Source organism: Pisolithus orientalis, assembly GCF_024613125.1.
Source record: "Pisolithus orientalis strain OTSU chromosome Unknown F5J12scaffold_3, whole genome shotgun sequence".
NCBI lineage: Eukaryota > Fungi > Basidiomycota > Agaricomycetes > Boletales > Pisolithaceae > Pisolithus > Pisolithus orientalis.
In genome coordinates, this window is record NW_026260784.1 from 1,200,878 (window position 1) to 1,219,645 (window position 18,768).

General features: G+C 50.0%; 7 protein-coding genes across 7 annotated transcripts; 5 read left to right on the forward strand and 2 right to left on the reverse strand.

Annotated features, from left to right (window-relative positions):
- Positions 1–425: 425 nt before the first annotated feature.
- F5J12DRAFT_903121 (phosphotyrosine protein) lies at positions 426–1,499 on the reverse strand (the record flags this gene model as incomplete). The annotated part of the gene is made up of 7 exons (XM_051748368.1): positions 426–489; positions 557–672; positions 728–867; positions 923–984; positions 1,041–1,163; positions 1,265–1,372; positions 1,435–1,499. 7 exons carry the CDS (start codon positions 1,497–1,499, stop codon positions 426–428), a joined length of 678 nt encoding a protein of 225 aa, XP_051604271.1.
- Positions 1,500–1,590: 91 nt separating this feature from the next.
- F5J12DRAFT_802164 (CobW domain-containing protein) lies at positions 1,591–3,247 on the forward strand. The gene is made up of 8 exons (XM_051744400.1): positions 1,591–1,668; positions 1,717–1,839; positions 1,889–1,955; positions 2,006–2,015; positions 2,071–2,256; positions 2,310–2,419; positions 2,471–2,517; positions 2,567–3,247. The coding sequence occupies exons 1-8, from the start codon at positions 1,637–1,639 to the stop codon at positions 3,177–3,179; spliced, it is 1,188 nt and encodes a 395-aa protein (XP_051604272.1). The 5' UTR covers positions 1,591–1,636; the 3' UTR covers positions 3,180–3,247.
- Positions 3,248–7,321, forward strand: F5J12DRAFT_802176 (P-loop containing nucleoside triphosphate hydrolase protein). Its single transcript, XM_051744401.1, has 12 exons — positions 3,248–3,573; positions 3,624–3,763; positions 3,813–4,393; positions 4,450–5,287; positions 5,340–5,504; positions 5,555–5,651; positions 5,707–6,118; positions 6,172–6,377; positions 6,440–6,568; positions 6,629–6,766; positions 6,818–6,869; positions 6,924–7,321. The coding sequence occupies exons 1-12, from the start codon at positions 3,324–3,326 to the stop codon at positions 7,111–7,113; spliced, it is 3,198 nt and encodes a 1,065-aa protein (XP_051604273.1). The 5' UTR covers positions 3,248–3,323; the 3' UTR covers positions 7,114–7,321.
- On the forward strand, positions 7,322–12,053 carry F5J12DRAFT_802181 (ras guanine nucleotide exchange factor domain-containing protein). Its single transcript, XM_051744402.1, has 10 exons — positions 7,322–7,993; positions 8,049–9,378; positions 9,436–10,194; positions 10,241–10,444; positions 10,497–10,662; positions 10,715–10,871; positions 10,922–11,167; positions 11,226–11,315; positions 11,370–11,586; positions 11,640–12,053. Exons 1-10 carry the CDS (start codon positions 7,490–7,492, stop codon positions 11,945–11,947), a joined length of 3,981 nt encoding a protein of 1,326 aa, XP_051604274.1. The 5' UTR covers positions 7,322–7,489; the 3' UTR covers positions 11,948–12,053.
- An 85-nt stretch (positions 12,054–12,138) lies between these two features.
- On the forward strand, positions 12,139–12,465 carry F5J12DRAFT_713222 (uncharacterized protein; the record flags this gene model as incomplete). Its single annotated transcript, XM_051740820.1, has 2 exons — positions 12,139–12,204; positions 12,256–12,465. 2 exons carry the CDS (start codon positions 12,139–12,141, stop codon positions 12,463–12,465), a joined length of 276 nt encoding a protein of 91 aa, XP_051604275.1.
- Positions 12,466–12,624: 159 nt separating this feature from the next.
- F5J12DRAFT_888505 (uncharacterized protein) lies at positions 12,625–16,610 on the reverse strand (the record flags this gene model as incomplete). The annotated part of the gene is made up of 13 exons (XM_051747256.1): positions 12,625–12,648; positions 12,703–12,822; positions 12,876–13,016; positions 13,067–13,255; positions 13,305–13,443; positions 13,495–13,734; positions 13,782–14,023; positions 14,076–14,657; positions 14,714–14,979; positions 15,030–15,629; positions 15,682–16,387; positions 16,444–16,539; positions 16,590–16,610. 13 exons carry the CDS (start codon positions 16,608–16,610, stop codon positions 12,625–12,627), a joined length of 3,366 nt encoding a protein of 1,121 aa, XP_051604276.1.
- A 311-nt stretch (positions 16,611–16,921) lies between these two features.
- F5J12DRAFT_303832 (uncharacterized protein) lies at positions 16,922–18,750 on the forward strand. Its single transcript, XM_051738821.1, has 6 exons — positions 16,922–17,025; positions 17,078–17,303; positions 17,354–17,387; positions 17,440–17,550; positions 17,596–17,793; positions 17,860–18,750. Coding segments are annotated over exons 1-6 (1,410 nt in total). The 5' UTR covers positions 16,922–17,024; the 3' UTR covers positions 18,700–18,750.
- Positions 18,751–18,768: the final 18 nt, after the last annotated feature.

The window sequence follows — 18,768 nt, forward strand, 5'->3', positions numbered from 1 at the left end:
CCTTATTGCCAAGTACTTGTGTTGTGTTGTTGTACATGTAGGTCTAGTATGGTGTCGACCGTGTATTGCATCTTTCTTCATCTCACCACCCTGTCTCCTGATCATACTTACTCAGCGACGGTGAAACTACGTTCACACTTTGGGCGCCGGATGTTGAACGGAGAACTGCTGGGTAGTTTCGAACCATAAGCCTTCGAAAGTCTGCCTGCCGAGCGTTTAGGTTCCACCGATTACCCGAGACGCTCATATCCCTTCCTCCTGAGACCATGTGGAGAACTAGGTAAATTCCCAAACATAGACCTACAGGTGTGTCATTGAGCAATGGAATTAATATGTAGTGTAGAGGAACCATGGCTGCAATATAATAAAGCGGGTTGCGTCGACGAACATAGGGATGGCAGTCACAAACGAATGAGTCTACCACGCTACGAATCCGTCGCCATAAGCGCGTCGTCATCGTCCACGAAAACGCGTTTGCGGCCGTCGATCCTGTAGGGAATGTAGGTTAATACAGTGGTGGAAACATCAAGGTCCCCGTGATCCTAGTTCAACTTACCTAAGGTCGTCATCATCTTCGTCATTTCCCCTCTTTCTCCGCGAGACGCTTCTCTGGGTTGGATTCAATGGGAAGCGAGCGACCGCTGCTTTGGCCCTGTAAATTGACTCGTATTCCTTTGTAATTCCATGGGTTAGCATATGCAGCGAACCAACCTCCAACGTCGTCTACCTTGATCTGAGTTAAGAACCCTCCATTGGGAGAGATGCAATACCGCCGGTTCTGGACTAAATGCAACGCGTCCTCCCAGGACAGCTGACAGTGCCGCATGACGAACATGACGACGAACGCAGGCGACAGGGATATACCACCTAACGGGAGGTATGGAAAGAAATGAGCTTCCGGTGCATAGGCGCTGCAACTCACCATTACAGTGCACTAAGACTTTGCCTCCTTGGGATATAGCTTGCTGAATAAACTGGTCCGCTCTGACACGACCAGAAATGAGACCTAAGTGGAGATGACCAACCGCTTGCATCCTCACTCTGGGAACAGTCGAATGACGTTCTGCTCCTCGTTATCCTCTACATCAAGCACTAAGTAGTGAAAGTGGTCCGGAAAGCGAGGCTTTACAGAAAACGCTTCTTTCTGGTCACGTATGCAGACTCTGTGGATACCGCGTCAATGAGATCGTTCTTGCAACTAACGTGAGACGTGACAAAGGAGAGGGGTAATTGACCCATGGAAAGTGGCGACTATCGTACTCACATGTGAGTGACACCAAGGTTTTGAAGCGTGCCCAACGACTTCGAAGCTTGGAATGGGCCAAGTAAAAGACCAGGAAGAATCTCTTGACACTCCCTCCTCATCTCGTATCTAATACAATGAAGTACACAGGAAGAATTGAGCAGCGATCAGGCCATGTGAATATTCTTTACCTCCACTCCACGTCTCCGGGACCTTGAACGAGATTTCTAATATATTCGTCCGACAGGTTGAGCATGTCCATTAGTCCAAGTAAGAGAAGAAGGAAAAGGCTCAGGAAGCGCTATAGGAGTGCTAGTGGGATAAATAAGCTAACAAACAATGCGACATGAAGTCTAATGAATCTATTTACGAGCAAACCGCATCTACAATTCGATGAATGAGATGGAAAGCGATGATGATATACCGTGCGGTTGACGGGTACTCCATGAAACTTTTCTTGACTTTGATAATAGCACTCTCATAGATTCCGGTGAAGTACCAGCTACGTCGTCCTCTGAAACACCGCAGGAACCGCGGCGTATTCCTTGCACCATCATCAGTGGATTTCTCGGCGCCGGCAAGTCCACCTTGCTCAAGTGAGTCCCGCGCATCTGATGTTACGGATGGCTGACTCTCCCATTGTAGACGGATTTTAACAGAGAAGCACGGGTACCGCATAGCGGTCATCATAAATGAATTTGGTGACTCTGCTGTAAGTGACGATACCTTGCACGCCCGCAAACTAATCTATAGGAGGAGCAGAGCATCGAAGGTCAGTCGTCCTTGATCCTTAAAATGACACAATAAGTTTATTAGGCGGTACGCAGCGAAGGCCATCAATGTAACCTCGCCGGATGACCCGGCAGTTCAGTCAGAGGAGGTACTCGAGCTCGCCAACGGATGTCTTTGCTGCAGCATCAAGGATGCCGGTATCGCTGCGATCGAAAAGTTAATGCAACGCAAAGGAGCGTTCGACTACATCGTACTTGAAACTACGGGATTAGCTGATCCGGGTTGGCGAGAGTTCTTGTTCACTTTCTTGCAGCTCTCATACGAATGTTTAAAGGTCCGATTGCGTCTATATTCTGGCAAAACGAGGAGTATTCCGCTGGCCTGAGTAAAGAAATCATCCTGGACGGCGTAGTGTGCGTCGTGGACGCGGTTTTTGGTCGAACGGTATTTGATCTTCTTTCTCGCTGGATAAAGTTAATGATCATGTTATTAAAGCAAATGGAGGAAGATCACTCGATTGACGGCATTGGAGAGAGCTTGCGGTAATTTGACGTGGCTTGTATCATCTGTTAGCTAACGTGTCTCACCAAGGCAGATTGCATGCTCCGACGTCATTCTTCTCAATAAGGTCGATCTCGTTCATTCAGAGAATGACTTGTTCGAGACGGAGGATATGATACACAGGGTCAATCCATCAGCACCCGTATATCGGACGACCCATGCCAACATTAATATCTCTCGCATTATCAATATCAACGCGTACCGCGTGGTAGATCACATACGGACGGCTGCTCTCAGCGATGGAATCGCCAAGGCCAATGCTAATCTCGGGCACGGGGTGGTGCCTCAGCCGAGACACTATGAATTGCGGGGAATATCTAGCCTTCAAATGACCATCCCACCACTTTCCTTTGAAAAGCTTGCGAGACTTGAAAAATGGATACAACGAGTGCTCTGGGACAAGGAATTACCCAAAGAGGACTCAAGCCCTAACGATCACCCGGTTCAAATTTTACGGTGCAAGGGCCTCTTGGTGATGGAAACCGGAAAGGAGTATATATTGCAGGGCGTACAAACGATGTATGAAATATCGGAGGTCAGTGAGCAGGATGTGCATGGGTTACCGTCTGCGGGAAAGCTGGTTTTGATAGGGAAGGGGTTGGACGAAGCCGCGAGGTCGAGTCTCATGAGCGTGCTAATGTAGCCGAGGTGCATTACGTCAGCTTAAAGATTTGATTGATGCTTTCGAGTCATAAAGTGTTTCATGGTGCTACCGTGTACCGGCACCGGCACCGTTTAAATACTTGCTGATTCAAAGTCTTGTAGAGTGTCTTCTGCATCTACCGAAATGGCCAGTCGTCTCGGTACTGAAACCCCCGATCCAGAAAACATACGGATCATCACGGCGCTAGGCCATGTCGATCATGGGAAGACCACACTAATGGATGTGCTACTTGCCGCGAACAATATAATCTCTCCTAGGATGGCGGGGAAACTGCGATACTTAGACAGCCGTGAGGACGAGATCGAGCGAGGAATCACGATGGAGAGCAGTGCCGTGTCATTGAAGTTTCAAGTTATGGAGCGTAATGCTGATGGTAAGTGTCCTCAGAAGGGTACCAACGATCTACATGACTGATATGACTAGGAAATCCGCAAAAGACTTATATCATAAACATGATTGATACACCAGGACACGTAGATTTTTCTACCGAAGTCTCTACCGCGTCCCGCCTTTGCGACGGGGCGTTGATTCTTGTAGACGTAGTAGAAGGCGTCTGTACTCAGGCGAGTCCCTCTCCGCTGCATGTACTAGTATCATCTAACATTATGGCAGACTGTTTCCGTCCTCCAGCAGGCATGGCGAGACAACCTTCGTCCAATCCTTGTCATCAACAAGTTTGACAGGTTGATTGTTGAGCTTAAGCTATCCCCTGTGGAAGCATACCACCACCTTTCACGCCTCATAGAACAAGTAAATGCAGTGATGGGTGGATTTTTTGCTAGCGATCGTATGGAAGATGACCTGCGATGGAGAGAAGAGCGGGAAAAGCGATTGGCTGCCAAGAAGGACCAGTATGCTGACGAAGGCGAGGCTGCAGCTAATGATGCTGACACTTTCAAAGAGAAAGACGATGAAGATATATATTTTGCTCCAGAACGTGGAAATGTCGTTTTTGCCTCAGCGATAGATGGTTGGGGTTTTCGCGTCGGCAAGTTCGCACAGTTGTATTCCGCTAAACTTGGATTCAAGGAGGCTAATTTGCGACGCGTCTTGTGGGGAGACTTTTATTTGGACTCTAAGACTAAACGAGTTATCAGCTACAAGCACCTGAAGGGACGTGCTTTGAAACCTCTTTTCGTGCAGTTCGTCTTGGAAAACATTTGGGCTGTGTACGATGCGGTAGTTTTGAACCCGTTGGTGAACTTCGTTCGTTGTGTAGTGTTTGCCATGATCGACTTGCCATCGACAGGAACCCGGAAAAAGTCACGAAGATCGTATCCACTCTCAACCTCAAGGTGTCGCCTCGTGACCTTAAATCTAAAGACAGTCGTCAGCTCGTTTCCCTCCTCTGCAACCAGTGGCTTCCGCTGTCCACCTGTGTCATTCAGGCAGTCATCGACATTGTTCCTTCCCCTCCGGCTGCACAGGCCTTCCGTCTTCCCAGAATGTTGTATCCAGATAATTATGAACAAAGGATTGCACCGAAGAACAAGTTGGAGCAAGACCTTTTCACGTCTAACTCAGACCCCGATGCTAATGTGGTTGCATATGTCAGCAAGATGATAGCGGTGCCACGCAAGGAGTTGCCGGAGAATAAGACCAGACCATTGACCGCAGACGAAATGCGTAGCAGGGGAAGGGAAATCAGACGAGATCAGTCTTCGGGAGGCGATACCAACGCTCCAATCCCGGAACTCCAAGGAACGATGGAGGCACTAGAGATAGAGGACAAAGCCGACGACGAGGTTATACTTGGGTTTGCACGCCTGTACTCTGGATCAATCACAACTGGTACAGAAGTATACTGTGTCTTGCCGAAGTACAATGCCTCCCTCCCCCCTGAACATCCTAGCAATGTTCATAACTTGGTTATCGCAGAGGTTGAAGGCCTGTACACTATGATGGGAAGGGAATTACATCCAGTGGAAACTATACAAGCGGGACATACCTTTGCTGTTAGAGGTCTCGCAGGCAAGGTTTGGAGAAGTGCCACGCTCTGCGCCCCGGCTCGTACGGGAATTCCACAGGACAGTGACGTGAACCATAATCAAGCCTGTCTCATTAACCTGGGGGGTGCCAGCCGGATGGTCAGTTCGCTGAAGCTCGGATAGGGGAATTGATAATCACGCTTCTTTGCAGGCTTTACCCATCGTGCGCGTTGCGTTGGAACCTGTTGTTCCGGCAGATATGCCCAAGTTAGTTGCCGCACTTGCACTTCTTGCGCAAGCAGATCCCTGCGTGGAGACGTTTCAACAACAAACCGGAGAGCATGTTATTCTTACGGCTGGAGAGCTGCACTTGGAGGTACGTGTCTTAGTTTGCAGAGATTCTTTTAATTACACCTGCTCGTACAGAGATGCCTAAAGGATTTGCATGAACGTTTTGCACGGGTAGAGATACAGGCTTCCAAGCCCATTGTGCCTTTCCGCGAAACAGCCGTGAAGGCTGCAGGTATGTGCTAAGTCGTGATCAAGTTCATGTCAACCCCTGAATGTCGCCGTGATAGATATGTTACCCCCCAAAACTCCAAACGCCACTCGGGGAACAATGAAGGGTGCAAGCACCCAAAATTTGGTCTCCTTTACGATACGCTCCGCTCCCTTACCAACCATAATACATCAGTATATCTTACAGAATCTTGCAGTGCTCAGGGCACTTCTGCAGGAACGCCGTGCAGCCGACGGAGATACCTCGGGGGAGACTGTGAGTCCTGGCGAGGCGGAGCGAACTGGAACGCAGGATGATATCCTTCATTCCCCAACCGTTCGACCTGAGCAATTCTGGGATGTTCTGGAAGACAAGTGTATGGAAGCAGGGGGGGAATGGTCGGGTATCTCGGAGAGGATATGGGCGTTCGGTCCCCACGGTGCTGGTGGCTGTATACTCATTGATGCACGCAAAGACGTGGTGCTTACATCGTACGTCGTTCCCACCTATTTAGTCTGGATTAGGATGAACGATGCGGTATTAGGTTGAGACGTCGCTTACTACGGGAGAGGTCCGTTAATTCTTACGGAAAAGACGGGCACGAAGGGAAATATGACTTTAGTGGGCATATTGAGACCGGATTTCAACTGGCCACGTTTCAAGGGCCGCTTTGTGCAGAACCGATGGATGGCCTTGCTTATTTTGTCGAGAACGTGGAAGTCGATTCCCGGGCAGTTCAGAAAGAAATCGGTACGTAGACGTTTCAGGGGATAGTGAGATTCGTGACCTGACCCGCTGACACCACCGAGTAGTCCAGAATAGGCTGACTCAAGTGACCGGTTCCGTGATATCAGCGGTAAGGGATGCGTGTCGAAACGGGTTGTTAGACTGGTCTCCGAGGCTCAAGTTGGCAATGTATTCCTGTGATATTCAGGCATCAAGTATGTGCCATTCTCGCCCCTGACTCGTGTTCAGCTGATTTCCGTGTTATCCCTACTTAGCGGATGTCCTCGGGAAGGTTTACGGAGTAATCGCGAAGCGCCGTGGGCGAATAGTTGGAGAGGAGATGAAGGAGGGGACGTCGTTTTTCACCGTTTCCGCACTGTTACCGGTTGTTGAGAGCTTCGGGTTTGCAGATGGTTGGTGTTTACATCCGGTGACTTGCTATTTGTGTGATTACATTGTTGCAGATATCCGCAAGCGTACGTCTGGCGCTGCGAGTCCCCAGCTCATTTTCAGCGGGTAAGTGGGAATTCCATTACTTAACAAAGCAAGGGGTCTGAGAAAATACCCCAGGTACGAGTTACTCGATCAGGACCCATTTTGGGTGCCGACAACGGAGGAGGAGTTGGAGGATCTTGGTGAAAAGGCGGACCGGTCTAATTTGGCCAAAGAGTATATGGATGCTGTGCGGGAGAGGAAGGGATTGTTTGTCGATCGCAAACTCGTGCAGTTTGCTGAGAAACAGAGAACACTGAAGCGGTAGTGTGAAAGGTACCTCATCACAGGCTGAAAAACATGAGTGATTGAGAACGCGACAAATATTTCTGCCTTTGTGCTTCTCCTTCCAGGCATTTGTTTTTTTTTCTAGATGCCAATATTCAGAAAGAGACAGAACCTCGAATTAATTAGTTGTTGCACTCAGACGCTATTAATAGTAGTGGGATAAGCTGACTAAGCTACTGATAGCGCTCCATCCTTCCATATTGATTACGTAATCTGTTTTCGGTACTTGGGACGTCTGAGTTAAACCGCTGCAGAGATCTCAGAGCCAGGTCGCTCATCTTATCCGTCAGCCAATTCCGCCGTCCTGCGCGCTCTGTCACCTACCCGATACCTCTTGGCATTATAAAGGGTCTATAATGGCTGTTGTTGGGGTTGCATATGGCAACCTCGGTGCATACCACGGCGGCGCTACTACCGGGGATGACCTCCAGGCTGCGCAGGTACCCGAAGAGTCGACGATCACAACGTTCTTCTGCCGAGCCTTGTACGACTACCAGACTCAAGACTCCTCTTCCCTTTCCTTCCGCAAGAACGACATTATCGAGGTTTTGACTCGACTAGAATCCGGATGGTGGGATGGTTTACTCGGAGATGAGAGGGGATGGTTCCCTTCAAATTACGTTACGATAATTTCAGACGAGGAGGCCGAACTAGCGTTGTCCGCAGTTGAGGACCAACAAGAAGTACAACCGAACGTTATGGGGATGAACGTCACTGGGGAAGCATATGCATCGGATGCTAGTTGGGGCGGTGAGCCCGCAAACATACCGGGTATATTCGTTGAGCATGGGAACACCGTGTCTAACGGGGGTGTGACATCTAGTGATTTCTGGATGCCTCAGGTCACAGTCGATGGACAGGTAAGTAGCCAGTACTTGAATGATTATCAACCGTACTACCCGCAATTCGTTTCAGATTTACTACGTTAACACCCAGACTGGTCAACATTCGCGTGATCTTCCTCTCGAGGTGGATGAAACTTCGGATGGGGATCTCGCAGCCTTGGCCGTTTCTCAGCCCAGTTCTCGTACAGGAAATGGTGCTGGTCTTGGTTTCACTGCACTGACAGAGAGTAGCCTCGCTGGCTTCGGTGTTCCTAAGCGGACTGGGACGCCCGAACCCTGGGTCAGAAAGCTTGCTGACGATGGCATAGCTTATTATTTTTTGAACAAGCGTACTGGAGAGGTGAGCTGGTCGCTGCCGGACGGCGATGCGCCAGTCACCAAGGGTCGCACCCGTGCACTGACCGGTTCTTCGACAACTCCGGCCTTCAATGAAACTAAGGCGACCAGTCGTATGCGCTCAGACTCCGCAACATCGCAATCGCGGGGTAGACGGGATCCATACCAACATATTTCCGACCATGTCAGCGACTCAGATGACTCCGGTCTCTACTCTCCGGATCAAGAGGACGGACTTTCCACAAGCGGGTATTCTCGGAGCAGTGAAAGGGATCGATCCCAGGATGCGACCGCTGGGCGCGCTCAGGCTATAGAACTCACTGCGGCAGAGAGGATAGCTCAGTCTCTACAAGAGACCCTTGCGCCACCCTCGCCAGATCTGGTTTCTGATCTGTGTCACGTCGCACGTGACGCGGTTGCCTCTGTCCTGCGAAAGAACCAATCCTTCAGCGGGGTGCCTCGCCAGCCGGAACATAGCCAAGCACTCGACGGTCTGATTATGAATGTCGTTGCTGCTGTTCGCAACCTCCTGTACATCTCCACCTCAATCCCTGGACACATACCAAACCATGTTATCCCCCCAGATCCTCGGGACCGAAGTGAAGCTACCGCTTCTCAGGCCCTTCTTAAGCCCGCACAACGCAAAGTGACGGCCACTTTATCCAAACTTGTCTTATCCGCCCGGGCAATGGAGTATGATTCAGGGCCAGCCGCTCACGACGTTGCCACTCGCATCCAAAACGATGCAGAGGAACTCGACCGGGCTATTGTCACATTCGTTGCAGAGGTACAACGATATTACAGTGAGCACCAGCGTGAAGGTACAGGAACCAAGCGCATTCAAGGGTTCTTCTCCACCCTCTATCTTGGCCTGGGATTGGTCGGTGCCGGTTGCGCGGGTACCTGGAAAGGGTTTGGTTGGGTTCCGATGGATGATACCGAGGAAATACCCGAACGAATACTGGGTGTTGACATTTTTGCTGAATTCAAGACACACATGGCTTCGGTACAAGCCAAGTTCGGCACCCTCCACAGTGCTTTGAAGAATAAGGGTAGCGGTTCGCGTGAGTCCCTTCTATCTGATGATTTACAGCCGCTGACATGCCAACGTGTGTTTACAGAATATGCAGTATGGGCTGCAGGCAAAGAAGTCGTAAGCGGACTTGCGACCCTACTATTATTTGTCGGAAATATCCATGTTGCAAGACATGTAGACATCGACGGCTTCTACATCCAAACTGCTGACGCTGAGCATGGTGTTTCGTATGGCCAAACGGTTGAAAGCGCTCGGATACTGACCCGCACTTTGGAAGCCGTTGCTCAGTGGTTGTATGATGATGCGTCAACTTTGCTATTGCTCATACAAAGTGTAAGGAGCTCAACGGGAAGGAGTTACTGGCAAGACAAGGATGCTCACTACGAAATGTTGGACTCCATCGCGACTTGGCTGAAGTCAAACTTGCAGTTTCTCTTGCAGACCCTCGATGCTCTTCTAGAGCTTGGGCATACACAGGCCGAAATAGCTCAAGGAGATTATCAGGGCGCGATTGAATGGCGGATGTCGCGTCTTAGCTTCATGGACAGCCACTTCGACGTTCGTCCCATGTCTATCCTCAACCCTGCAGACCCAGAGAGCGAAGACCTAGTTGACATCGAAATTGCGCTTGGCGGCGCTGTTGGGAGGGTGCACAATGATCGTGTTCCGACGTTCCGCAGCCAATCTCAGTTATCCGACACGACAATTACCCTCACCGATCGGACTCTCCGTGATTCGCGAAGTATCTATGACCCTTCCGTGTCCGCCCACACGTTGGTTCCGTCGGAGACGCACCGAGACGCACCGTCAATGAACGATTCTACGTTATTGCTAGAGGATAGTTGTAAGTGTTTCGTCCCCCCTTCGAATCCCATCCTAAACTTGTGCAGCTCCGATGGCCAGGGCAACGTCCAATGCGCAGAAGATCAGAAAGATCCTTGGAGACGATGCCCCGGAGCATTTAACAACTACCAAACCGTGGTATTTGCAGCCCGACTATACGAAGGAAGAGATAATCATCGACGTGGGTGGCGCCGTTAGGGCTGGAACGGTCCCTGCGCTAGTGGAGCGCCTTACAACTCACGAAACTGGAGGTAAGATGAAGTATTTATGGTTTCTGACGGGAACTGACCATGGCTATCATAGACACGAATTTCATTAAAACTTTTCTCATGACTTATAAGTCTTTCACGACTTTGGGCGAACTCTTCGATCTACTAGTGAAGCGCTTTTATATAAAGCCTCCTGAGGGCTTGTCACCCTCAGAGTTGGAACAGTGGCGAAGACTTAAACAACACATCATCCAGACGCGGTAGGTTTCAATCTAGTTTACACGCATGCAATCCTCACTGCTGGCATCGTAGGGTATTAAATACCATCAAAACAATGATTACAGATGATGACTTCCTTGAAAAGGAAGACATGTATATTCTCGATCGCATGAAGGAGTTTCTGCTGCGTTTAGACGAGACTTCACAAAAGACTATGGCGACCCACCTTCTAACTTTGATTGAGCGTGCTGTAAGTCATTTCCGCTCACGTGTGAAGGTGGATCTTAACTACGCGCTTAGCGAACCGGCGGGCTAAAGAAGACGATAACTCCAAACCTGGTGTCACCCCCAACATCAATCATGCCGAAAACGAACAAGAAACTTAAACTACCTGACATTGAACCCCTGGAGCTCGCGCGGCAATTGACAATAATGGAAAGCCACCTTTATCAGAAAATTCGGCCTATGGAATGTCTTCAAAGGGCTCGAGAACAGAAGACTGAACATCACGACAATATCGCCCGAGTCATCCAAACTAGCAACAGAGTGTGTACTTACCATCGATATTGTGACTGACGAATGACTGCTCATCTATAACAATTAGATTGCCAATTGGGTCGCAGATACTGTCCTCAGCCACGAAGATTCAAGGAAACGGGCCACAGTTATAAAGCAATTTATCCTTGTTGCCGATGTGAGTAACTAAGCAGTTTCCGCCTCGCCGAAGCTGACTATACCTTGCATTCAGCGTTGCCGAAACCTTCACAATTATTCCAGCATGGTCGCCATCGTATCTGGTCTCAACTCACCGCCCATCCGTCGACTGAAACGGTCGTGGGAGCAAGTTAACTCGCGCCACCTGACACAACTAAATAACTGCGAAATGACCATCGACTCTGGAAAGAACTTCAATAATTATAGGTCGACGCTAGCAAAAGTAGCTCCTCCTTGCGTACCCTTCATTGGTAAGGTGTATTTTGGCGTAGTCTTTGGATCACGCAGACCAACGGGTGTATAGGTGTCTTCCTCACTACTTTGACTTTCATCCAAGATGGTGCCAAGGACACTTTACCAGCAAATTTGGTCAATTTCCGTAAGCGCCAGAAGGCTTCAGAAGTCATACAAGATATCCAACGTTGGCAAACTATACCCCACCACTTTCATCCGCTTGCCTCGGTTCAGGGGTACCTGGAGGAATCGCTTAATAAATTCAATGACCAGGTTGACGTTGGCGACATGTTTTGGAATCTTAGTCTTGAGCGGGAGCCCCGAGAGAGGGAGGATGAGAGGATGGCACGCTTGCTGCAGGAGAGTGGGTTTTTATGAGCAGCGCTTGGTTAGAGCCGGTGCTATGCAACTATTGCCTGTATTATTTGTTTCCTTCGCTTTCGGTTCATGTTGTACAGCTATTATACGGAGGACCGCTTCCACCACCAGTCGCTTACATAAGCAAATCCAATCTGACATCAAACTGGTACGAAGAGATACCATCGGTGAAAGGTTTCCGCCTCAGATACATGTCTCAAAGAGAGCCTTCGTTTTTTGAACGAGAGCGCGACCGGCTCGCTACTGAAGTCACAGCGGTACGTTGACGATCGTATCTGATGTGACGAGTCAGCGTGACCATAATATAGGGCTTTGAAGAATTGTTGTCCTCGAGCAACGTCCTGAACCGCAAGCTCGAAGAGGTGTTGGGTATGACGAGAGAATATGAGACGATTGCTGTTCTGTGGCAGAACTTCCACGAACTTATGCGTGTTCAGAACGAGCCTTCAGGAGACCCTCGAACCGTACCAGGCACTGGTACACATGTTGTATCCAACAACACTGGACAACGACAATGATCGTATATAGCATGTACAACTAGAGTCAAGACAGTGAACTACTACATCGTCATCGCATTTCGGAACGGACTATCCAAGTACACGCAGTAAAACAGGGTTTGTGTTATGTATCATCGTGACTGAGCAAGATGGATGAGGAGACGAAGGTACAAGGTCCATTTAAATATCCGCCCACGATGCCACCTGAAAGAAATTCTCTAAGAATTGGCGAAGACGCTTGACGCATTCAACACTTACCCAGGAGAATCCGGCGAACTCTGCTTGGTCCCTCGTGGTTAACTGCCCGTGTACAGGAGTCAAAGTTGGTTGCTCCCGAGTAAACTCTTCGTCGAAGTTACTAGTGTCGGCGACGCCGTTCTGACGAAGCAAGCATCAGTAGTTGCTCCGCCAATTTGTCAACGTGGCCTTACAATTGTAGGGAAATACGGAGGCGGAATGCGTTTGTGGAGGATGTCGTCAAAGCTTACGTCTTTGAAGAAGGGATGTCTCTTGACCTCCTCTGCGTCCTCCTTACCAGCGCCCAGCCGGCGTGTGGGGTCTCTAGTTAACAACTGCAATTTACTTAGTCTTCGCAAGGGAATGATCGAAGAAGGACACAAACCTTTTGTAAAATGGAGACCGCATCCCTCGGCATAGTAATCGGGTATAAAGGTTCATCTTCTAGAATGGCATCGAAAATTTCATCTTCATCGTCACCACGGAATGGCGATTGGCCGAGTAGCATTTCGTATGTCAACACGCCGAAGGCCCACCAGTCCACGGCACGCCCATAGCGTTGTTCGAGCAGGATCTAAAATTGCGTGTCATAAAGCGAATCTCCATGACACAAGCGAGCCAACCTCGGGCGCCATAAATTCTGGAGTACCACAGAAGGTACTTGTGGTCATACCATACCACATCTCCTCCTTGCACAGTCCGTAGTCTGCAACTTTGACGTGTCCGTCAAGAGTCAGTAGGATGTTGTCGAGTTTGAGATCGCTGCCAAACCCGGGCGTGAGTGTGAATGTCTATCTGACATGAATTACGAACCGATAAATGATTCCATTGGCATGGAAGTATTCCAGAGCAAGGAGAACTTCAGACGCGTAGAATTTGGCTTGACGCAGGGAAAACTGCTTGCGTTGAATGTGCAGCATCAAATCACCACCACTAACATACTCCATCACGAAATAGATTCGTGTCTCCGTCTGGAAACAAGAGTGAAGACCGAGTAGGAAGGGGTGGCGCTCACGAGCAGCCGCAAGAAAGACGCGTTTCTCCGAGCGAGTACTAGCATCTTTTCAGCATACAAGTACATAAAGAAGGAATGGACGTACCTCTCGACCTCATCATTATCGATAATGAACTCCTTCTTAAGCACCTTGATCGCATATAATGCGTTGGTTTTCTTCTCTTCCGCTAGCATGACTTTCCCGAAGTTGCCCTTTCCGAGCACGGCAAGAAAGTTGAAATCATCCAAGCCAACTTTGCGCTTGCGGAGTGGGGCTCGCTGGGCAGGCGAGAGTTCAGCATGCTGGCTCCTTGGTGATGTATACTGTTGTTGAGAGTACGCCTGTTTCTGTCCGCCGATGAACGGTTTCGTCGGAAGAGCGATAATCATTCCGTCTCACCTGTTGAGAAATGCTGTAGCTATCCTGCTCGTAGGCTGCAGGAGGTAGCATCTGTTCGTTTGGATAAGCAGGCGGGACCGGGATTCTTGCCCCAGGGGGTGGTCGCGGAGGAATACTAGATGTCTGATAATGTCGCACGTCAACTCCATCCTGTGTAGGAGGTCGGCGGGCAAACGGATCTGCTCCAGGGGAACCGATATCGACACTCCCGGTCAGCTGCAGTCTGTCCACTCCTTGACTAAGGGAAACATCTGCGGAGGGGAGCGATGACGGGCGGGCTTGCGGTGTCGACGTCTGGGCTGTAGTTCGGGCGGCAGCAGCAGCCTTGCCTCCCCGGGCACGGTTTATGTCCCGCCAATCACGTAGAAGTTGATTAGCTGTTTCCATCGACATGCCACAGAAGTCCGGTACGAGATGAGCACAATTGGCGTGACAAGTAATATCGCATTCTGAACATCGACGAGCGTTCTTCCGCCCCAGGGGAAGCATGTAACCGCAGTGGCAGCACCAATTGGCACCCATGTTGGTGAGTGGCTCGAAGCGATGGGGGATGCGGTGGTTAATTTTCTCTTCATCTCCCTCCTGAAAGTTTCCAAATAGATTAATTGCGAGCACCAACACAGGCTACCAACACTTACACCCGTATTGGACTTGGCGATACACTTCGTGATGACTTTGTCGTAGCATTTCTTGTGACATGTATATCGACAGTCCTCGCACTGGTATCCCAACGCGTTCAGGAGAAATTCACCACAAAAGGCGCAGATCATAATTTGGTAGAATTGCCGTTGAACGAACTTGTGTCCATTCATTTCATGGACCTCTCCTTTGCGTTTCCTGACCGCTCCTTGACGACCTAATCCACCAAGCCCATCAAGTGGTCGCTTCCTCACATTTTCCTTGACTTCGCAACGTTTAGTGTTAACAACTTTCCCAAGATCTCGAAGCACTCACCGAAATTCAGATGGAGGTAAAGCGCACCAGCAGGTTCAACAGCAAACCAACCGTCGATACCTTCACTTTGACTGACGCAGCCACCTGGATTAGACGTGCCCGCGGATGGACCGAGACTAAGAGGCGCATTGGTGTCTCCGAACGTTCCCGTTGCTGAAGGGTGTGCTCTCCCGCCGGGAGAATCACCGTCCATCGCACCTGCGGTGACCCAGCCACCTTGACCACTGTCCATCATGACCTTTTGACGTCGGAGAGCTTCCACAAGGTCACCAATCCTGATCCAAAGAAAACCGATAGGGAAAGGATGCGGTTCGGACAACTGTTTGTCGTAAATAGCTATTTCAACCTCATTCGCTTTATCTGCTGCAATTTCAAAATCTTCATTCCAACGGTCCGTGCGCGAGGGATGCGAAAGAGCGCGTTGGGTACCCTCTACCTTCATGGAAACGTATGTTTCGTTGACCTGCTTGGAAGACGGCCGCAAACGGCTCGACGACACGATTGGAGCGTGATCAAGTTCGCGGGCAGCTTTAACTGTGATATACAGCTTTCCAGACAGCGGTTTCGCCCGAATGTTGTCTTTTCGGCTTCCATCCACTCCTGGGTAAAGACGTTAACCTGCGAATTGGGACTTCACAAAACACTACTGTACCCTGCTCTTCTTCCTCGACATCGTCAAGGATGTGTAAAGTCTTGTATCGCTTGAGAGCTGACATCAAGAGCTGGATTTTCCTTTCGCTCTCGACTCGCTTGCTGTCGGCGTCTGCACGGGACTTCTTATCGCCATCAGCCTGGTATAACTTGACCATTTTCTCGATTCCCTGTTTATATTGCATCTCAACTTGGAGCTTGAACTCCAATTGGTGAAGCATCCGGGATATTTTAGCAGTTGTATGGGGGGTATCAGCCTTTATGAGATCGAGATTTGAATACTGCTTGGCGGAGGAGGCACCATCACTTTCTCCACTTCCAGCGATATATGTCATAGAGGAAGCTGGGGAGTGGCTGCGGCGGGCCAGGGCGTCGCGGTCGGATGGGATTTGTGGGAGAGAACGATCCCTATCAGACGAGCGAACACTCTTTGAACTTGCTGAGGAAGCCATGGAAGACGACTGGACAGTTCCTGATCGGGAGAGATCTTCCCGCATCGACTGGGCTTTCCTGCGGGCTTGTAGCTCGCGGAGGGTGTCTTCAAAATAAGACAGAGAACGTTCTGCCTCCTTGATTTTAGCATCGTTGCGGCGCAGAACATCTTGGTTCGTTGTAGCCTGGCGGAGGAGCCTTGAAGCATCAAGGACCTTGCGTTCCGTCTCGATGCGCTTGTGGACATCTTGTATTTTCTGGTCGAGTTCGTCGGGCTACGCGGGTGCATCAGACATCATATATCGGTCCATGACTGTGGCGTGTTCTGTACCATCTCAGTCCAAGAACTACTGTCCGATCCCCCCTCGCGATGGGGATCTACTCTGCTCGTTGTACGAGTCGACAACGGGGTCACTATCGAAAGTGGCTATGGATGAGGCTGTGAACTTGCAACAAAAAAGGTATTTATTTATATACACGACACTTAGCTATGTCCATTTTAGTCTCTCCCCTCTGTCGTCGACGTCGATGCCGTCGTTCTCCTATGCGTCAACAATTCGTTCTGTCTCAGAAAATCATGTGCTCAACCTCAAAATCACCCACATTCTCACCCATGGCTCGCCGTCAAAGGTTGTCCGAAAAATGCAACGGCGGCCTCCCAAGGAATTGGACGTCGTCTGGTTCTCCGACATTGTCGTCGTTCTGACTGGCTCTCTCGACAACCGGGAAGCCAGTGCGTCTGAAATAATGCGATCGGGACTTTTATCGCATGTACGAAAACAACTGAAAGCGGCACGCAACCTTGACATGTAAGCCGGACCATTTACTGACCCCAACACGTAGAACACGGAACAAGTTGGACTTAACAACATCTCATCACCTTACATCGATCGCGAAGACGGTCGAACGAAAAGTGCGCGTTTGTGACTTCCAAAAGATAATAATACGTTACGCCTCTTTTGTAGTGACACTGACACCCTCACGTTCACTATCGCACACGTTGCGCCCCCACATCGTACTGACTTCGCTGGAACTATCTTTTGCATGGAAGACAGTCAGAAAAGATACTGGGGAGTGGGACGGTCATTTTCTGGCCGTATGCGATAGCCCATTTTCCACCACTATGTACCTTCCCGCAGAGGCCCTCCTCGGGCGGGTCACGGAACAATTTCTGGTTCATCATCTTGTAGGGTGCGTCGAGCCGATCAGGCCCCCGTGTATGCGTGCTTATATGCACGCAGCCGCTACCCGCTTGTATTTGGCCCGTGGTGCAAGGTGTGCGAGATGCATATTCCCTCGTTTCGTGCCAGTTGAACGTACTCCGTAGGCGCTGGATCTTGAAGCGGAATACTTTTCACCAATCAGCCGCTCTGTTATCGAGATTTTAGAGCATTCGCAGAATGCTGCATTTCGTTCCAAGTATCAATGGCTCATGAAGGTGACGCTATTCACCATTTACTGGAACCAGAACTGATCCCTGCAGGTCGCTCGCCATACGCTCGACACCACCTTTCAGGCCTCAGTAGCAGCCATAAATTCCCATCTTGCAGAACCGGCGGTAGACGGGGCGGAAGAGGAACAAGACGATCATCCATCCGCTGTACAATTATCAGACGAGGACGTCCTGTGTCAAGTTCTTGAGCAGTTATTTCGCATCGGCGTTCCTCAACGCCGTCCAAAGGTGAGGTTCGTTTTGTTGCTATCGGGATTTCCCTATCGATGTTTGCGTAAAACTGCACATGTGTAGCTCGCCACGGACATTGGGACCTTACTAAAGGGGGACGATCACAATCTAATAGACTCACAAGATAACGCGACCCTCGAAGGCGCAACTGATGTGCCGTTATCGTGGCCTGACGCCGAGATCGCTGATGCGACCGCTGCCACGGCTCGTCCCTCCCAACAACATGGTCATATGACAGAACACGCCCCCGATGGACGGGGAACTATGGAAGAACAGTTTCCTGAAGGTGATAATCATGCTTTCACGGAACATATGTGTGAGGACACGTGTCTGGCACATGGTTCCGCACCTGACAGTGATTCCGCAACACCGCTGAGCAACCCTCATATCGGTTTGGCCCTCGATTTACCGAACGAGCGAAATCACAGTGGCTCTATTACCACGCCTCACTTTCGACAAACTTTGGGACCTTCCTGTTTCGATTATCTTGATGCTGTGTGTATGGACCTGGACACCGTTACACGTCATCACCCAGGGGAAGAGTTTCCTTTCGAAGAATTGCTGGAGGTTGACTCAATTCCTCTCACACATGGTCAACCAGATGTGAACCTGATTTTGGATGACAACTTCTCTTTGGATGACGTTGAAATTGGGAACACTCCAAGGCCCTTCGTAGATGTGCCCCTTTCCAGCGACTTCGACTTCGTGCTCTTTGACCCTGACGATGTGGCTGAACCTGCTGCAGAGGATTCAAACACTGACTTGCTGGTCAACGCCAGCCCCACGAACGACGACGATACTTTTCGGATCTTGGAGGACGAGTGGTGGGATGCTATCGAGACTGCACCGCTGTGTGACGAGGATGCAGCGGCCAGTTTTGTAGCCGATCTGTGGGTGCTGTAATTAATTACAGTAATTCGAGTTCCAGTTGAATTTGCAAATGCCTATGCCGAGTTCCGAGTTCCGAAACAC

Bases quoted from the DNA above. Each gene is read 5' to 3' on its own strand.
- F5J12DRAFT_802164 (XM_051744400.1), top strand. From the start codon at position 1,637: ATGAATGAGATGGAAAGCGATGATGATATACC. The intron at 2,257-2,309 runs GTTGGCGAGAGT...GAATGTTTAAAG, and splicing joins TACGGGATTAGCTGATCCGG to GTCCGATTGCGTCTATATTC. The intron at 2,420-2,470 runs GTATTTGATCTT...ATGTTATTAAAG, and splicing joins ACGCGGTTTTTGGTCGAACG to CAAATGGAGGAAGATCACTC.
- F5J12DRAFT_802176 (XM_051744401.1), top strand. From the start codon at position 3,324: ATGGCCAGTCGTCTCGGTACTGAAACCCCCGATCCAGAAAACATACGG. The intron at 3,574-3,623 runs GTAAGTGTCCTC...TGATATGACTAG, and splicing joins TATGGAGCGTAATGCTGATG to GAAATCCGCAAAAGACTTAT. The intron at 6,569-6,628 runs GTATGTGCCATT...ATCCCTACTTAG, and splicing joins CTGTGATATTCAGGCATCAA to CGGATGTCCTCGGGAAGGTT.
- F5J12DRAFT_802181 (XM_051744402.1), top strand. From the start codon at position 7,490: ATGGCTGTTGTTGGGGTTGCATATGGCAACCTCGGTGCATACCACGGC. The intron at 10,445-10,496 runs GTAAGATGAAGT...TGGCTATCATAG, and splicing joins TACAACTCACGAAACTGGAG to ACACGAATTTCATTAAAACT. The intron at 10,663-10,714 runs GTAGGTTTCAAT...CTGGCATCGTAG, and splicing joins CAACACATCATCCAGACGCG to GGTATTAAATACCATCAAAA.
- F5J12DRAFT_303832 (XM_051738821.1), top strand. The intron at 17,388-17,439 runs GTGTGCGAGATG...CGTACTCCGTAG, and splicing joins TATTTGGCCCGTGGTGCAAG to GCGCTGGATCTTGAAGCGGA. The intron at 17,794-17,859 runs GTGAGGTTCGTT...GCACATGTGTAG, and splicing joins TTCCTCAACGCCGTCCAAAG to CTCGCCACGGACATTGGGAC.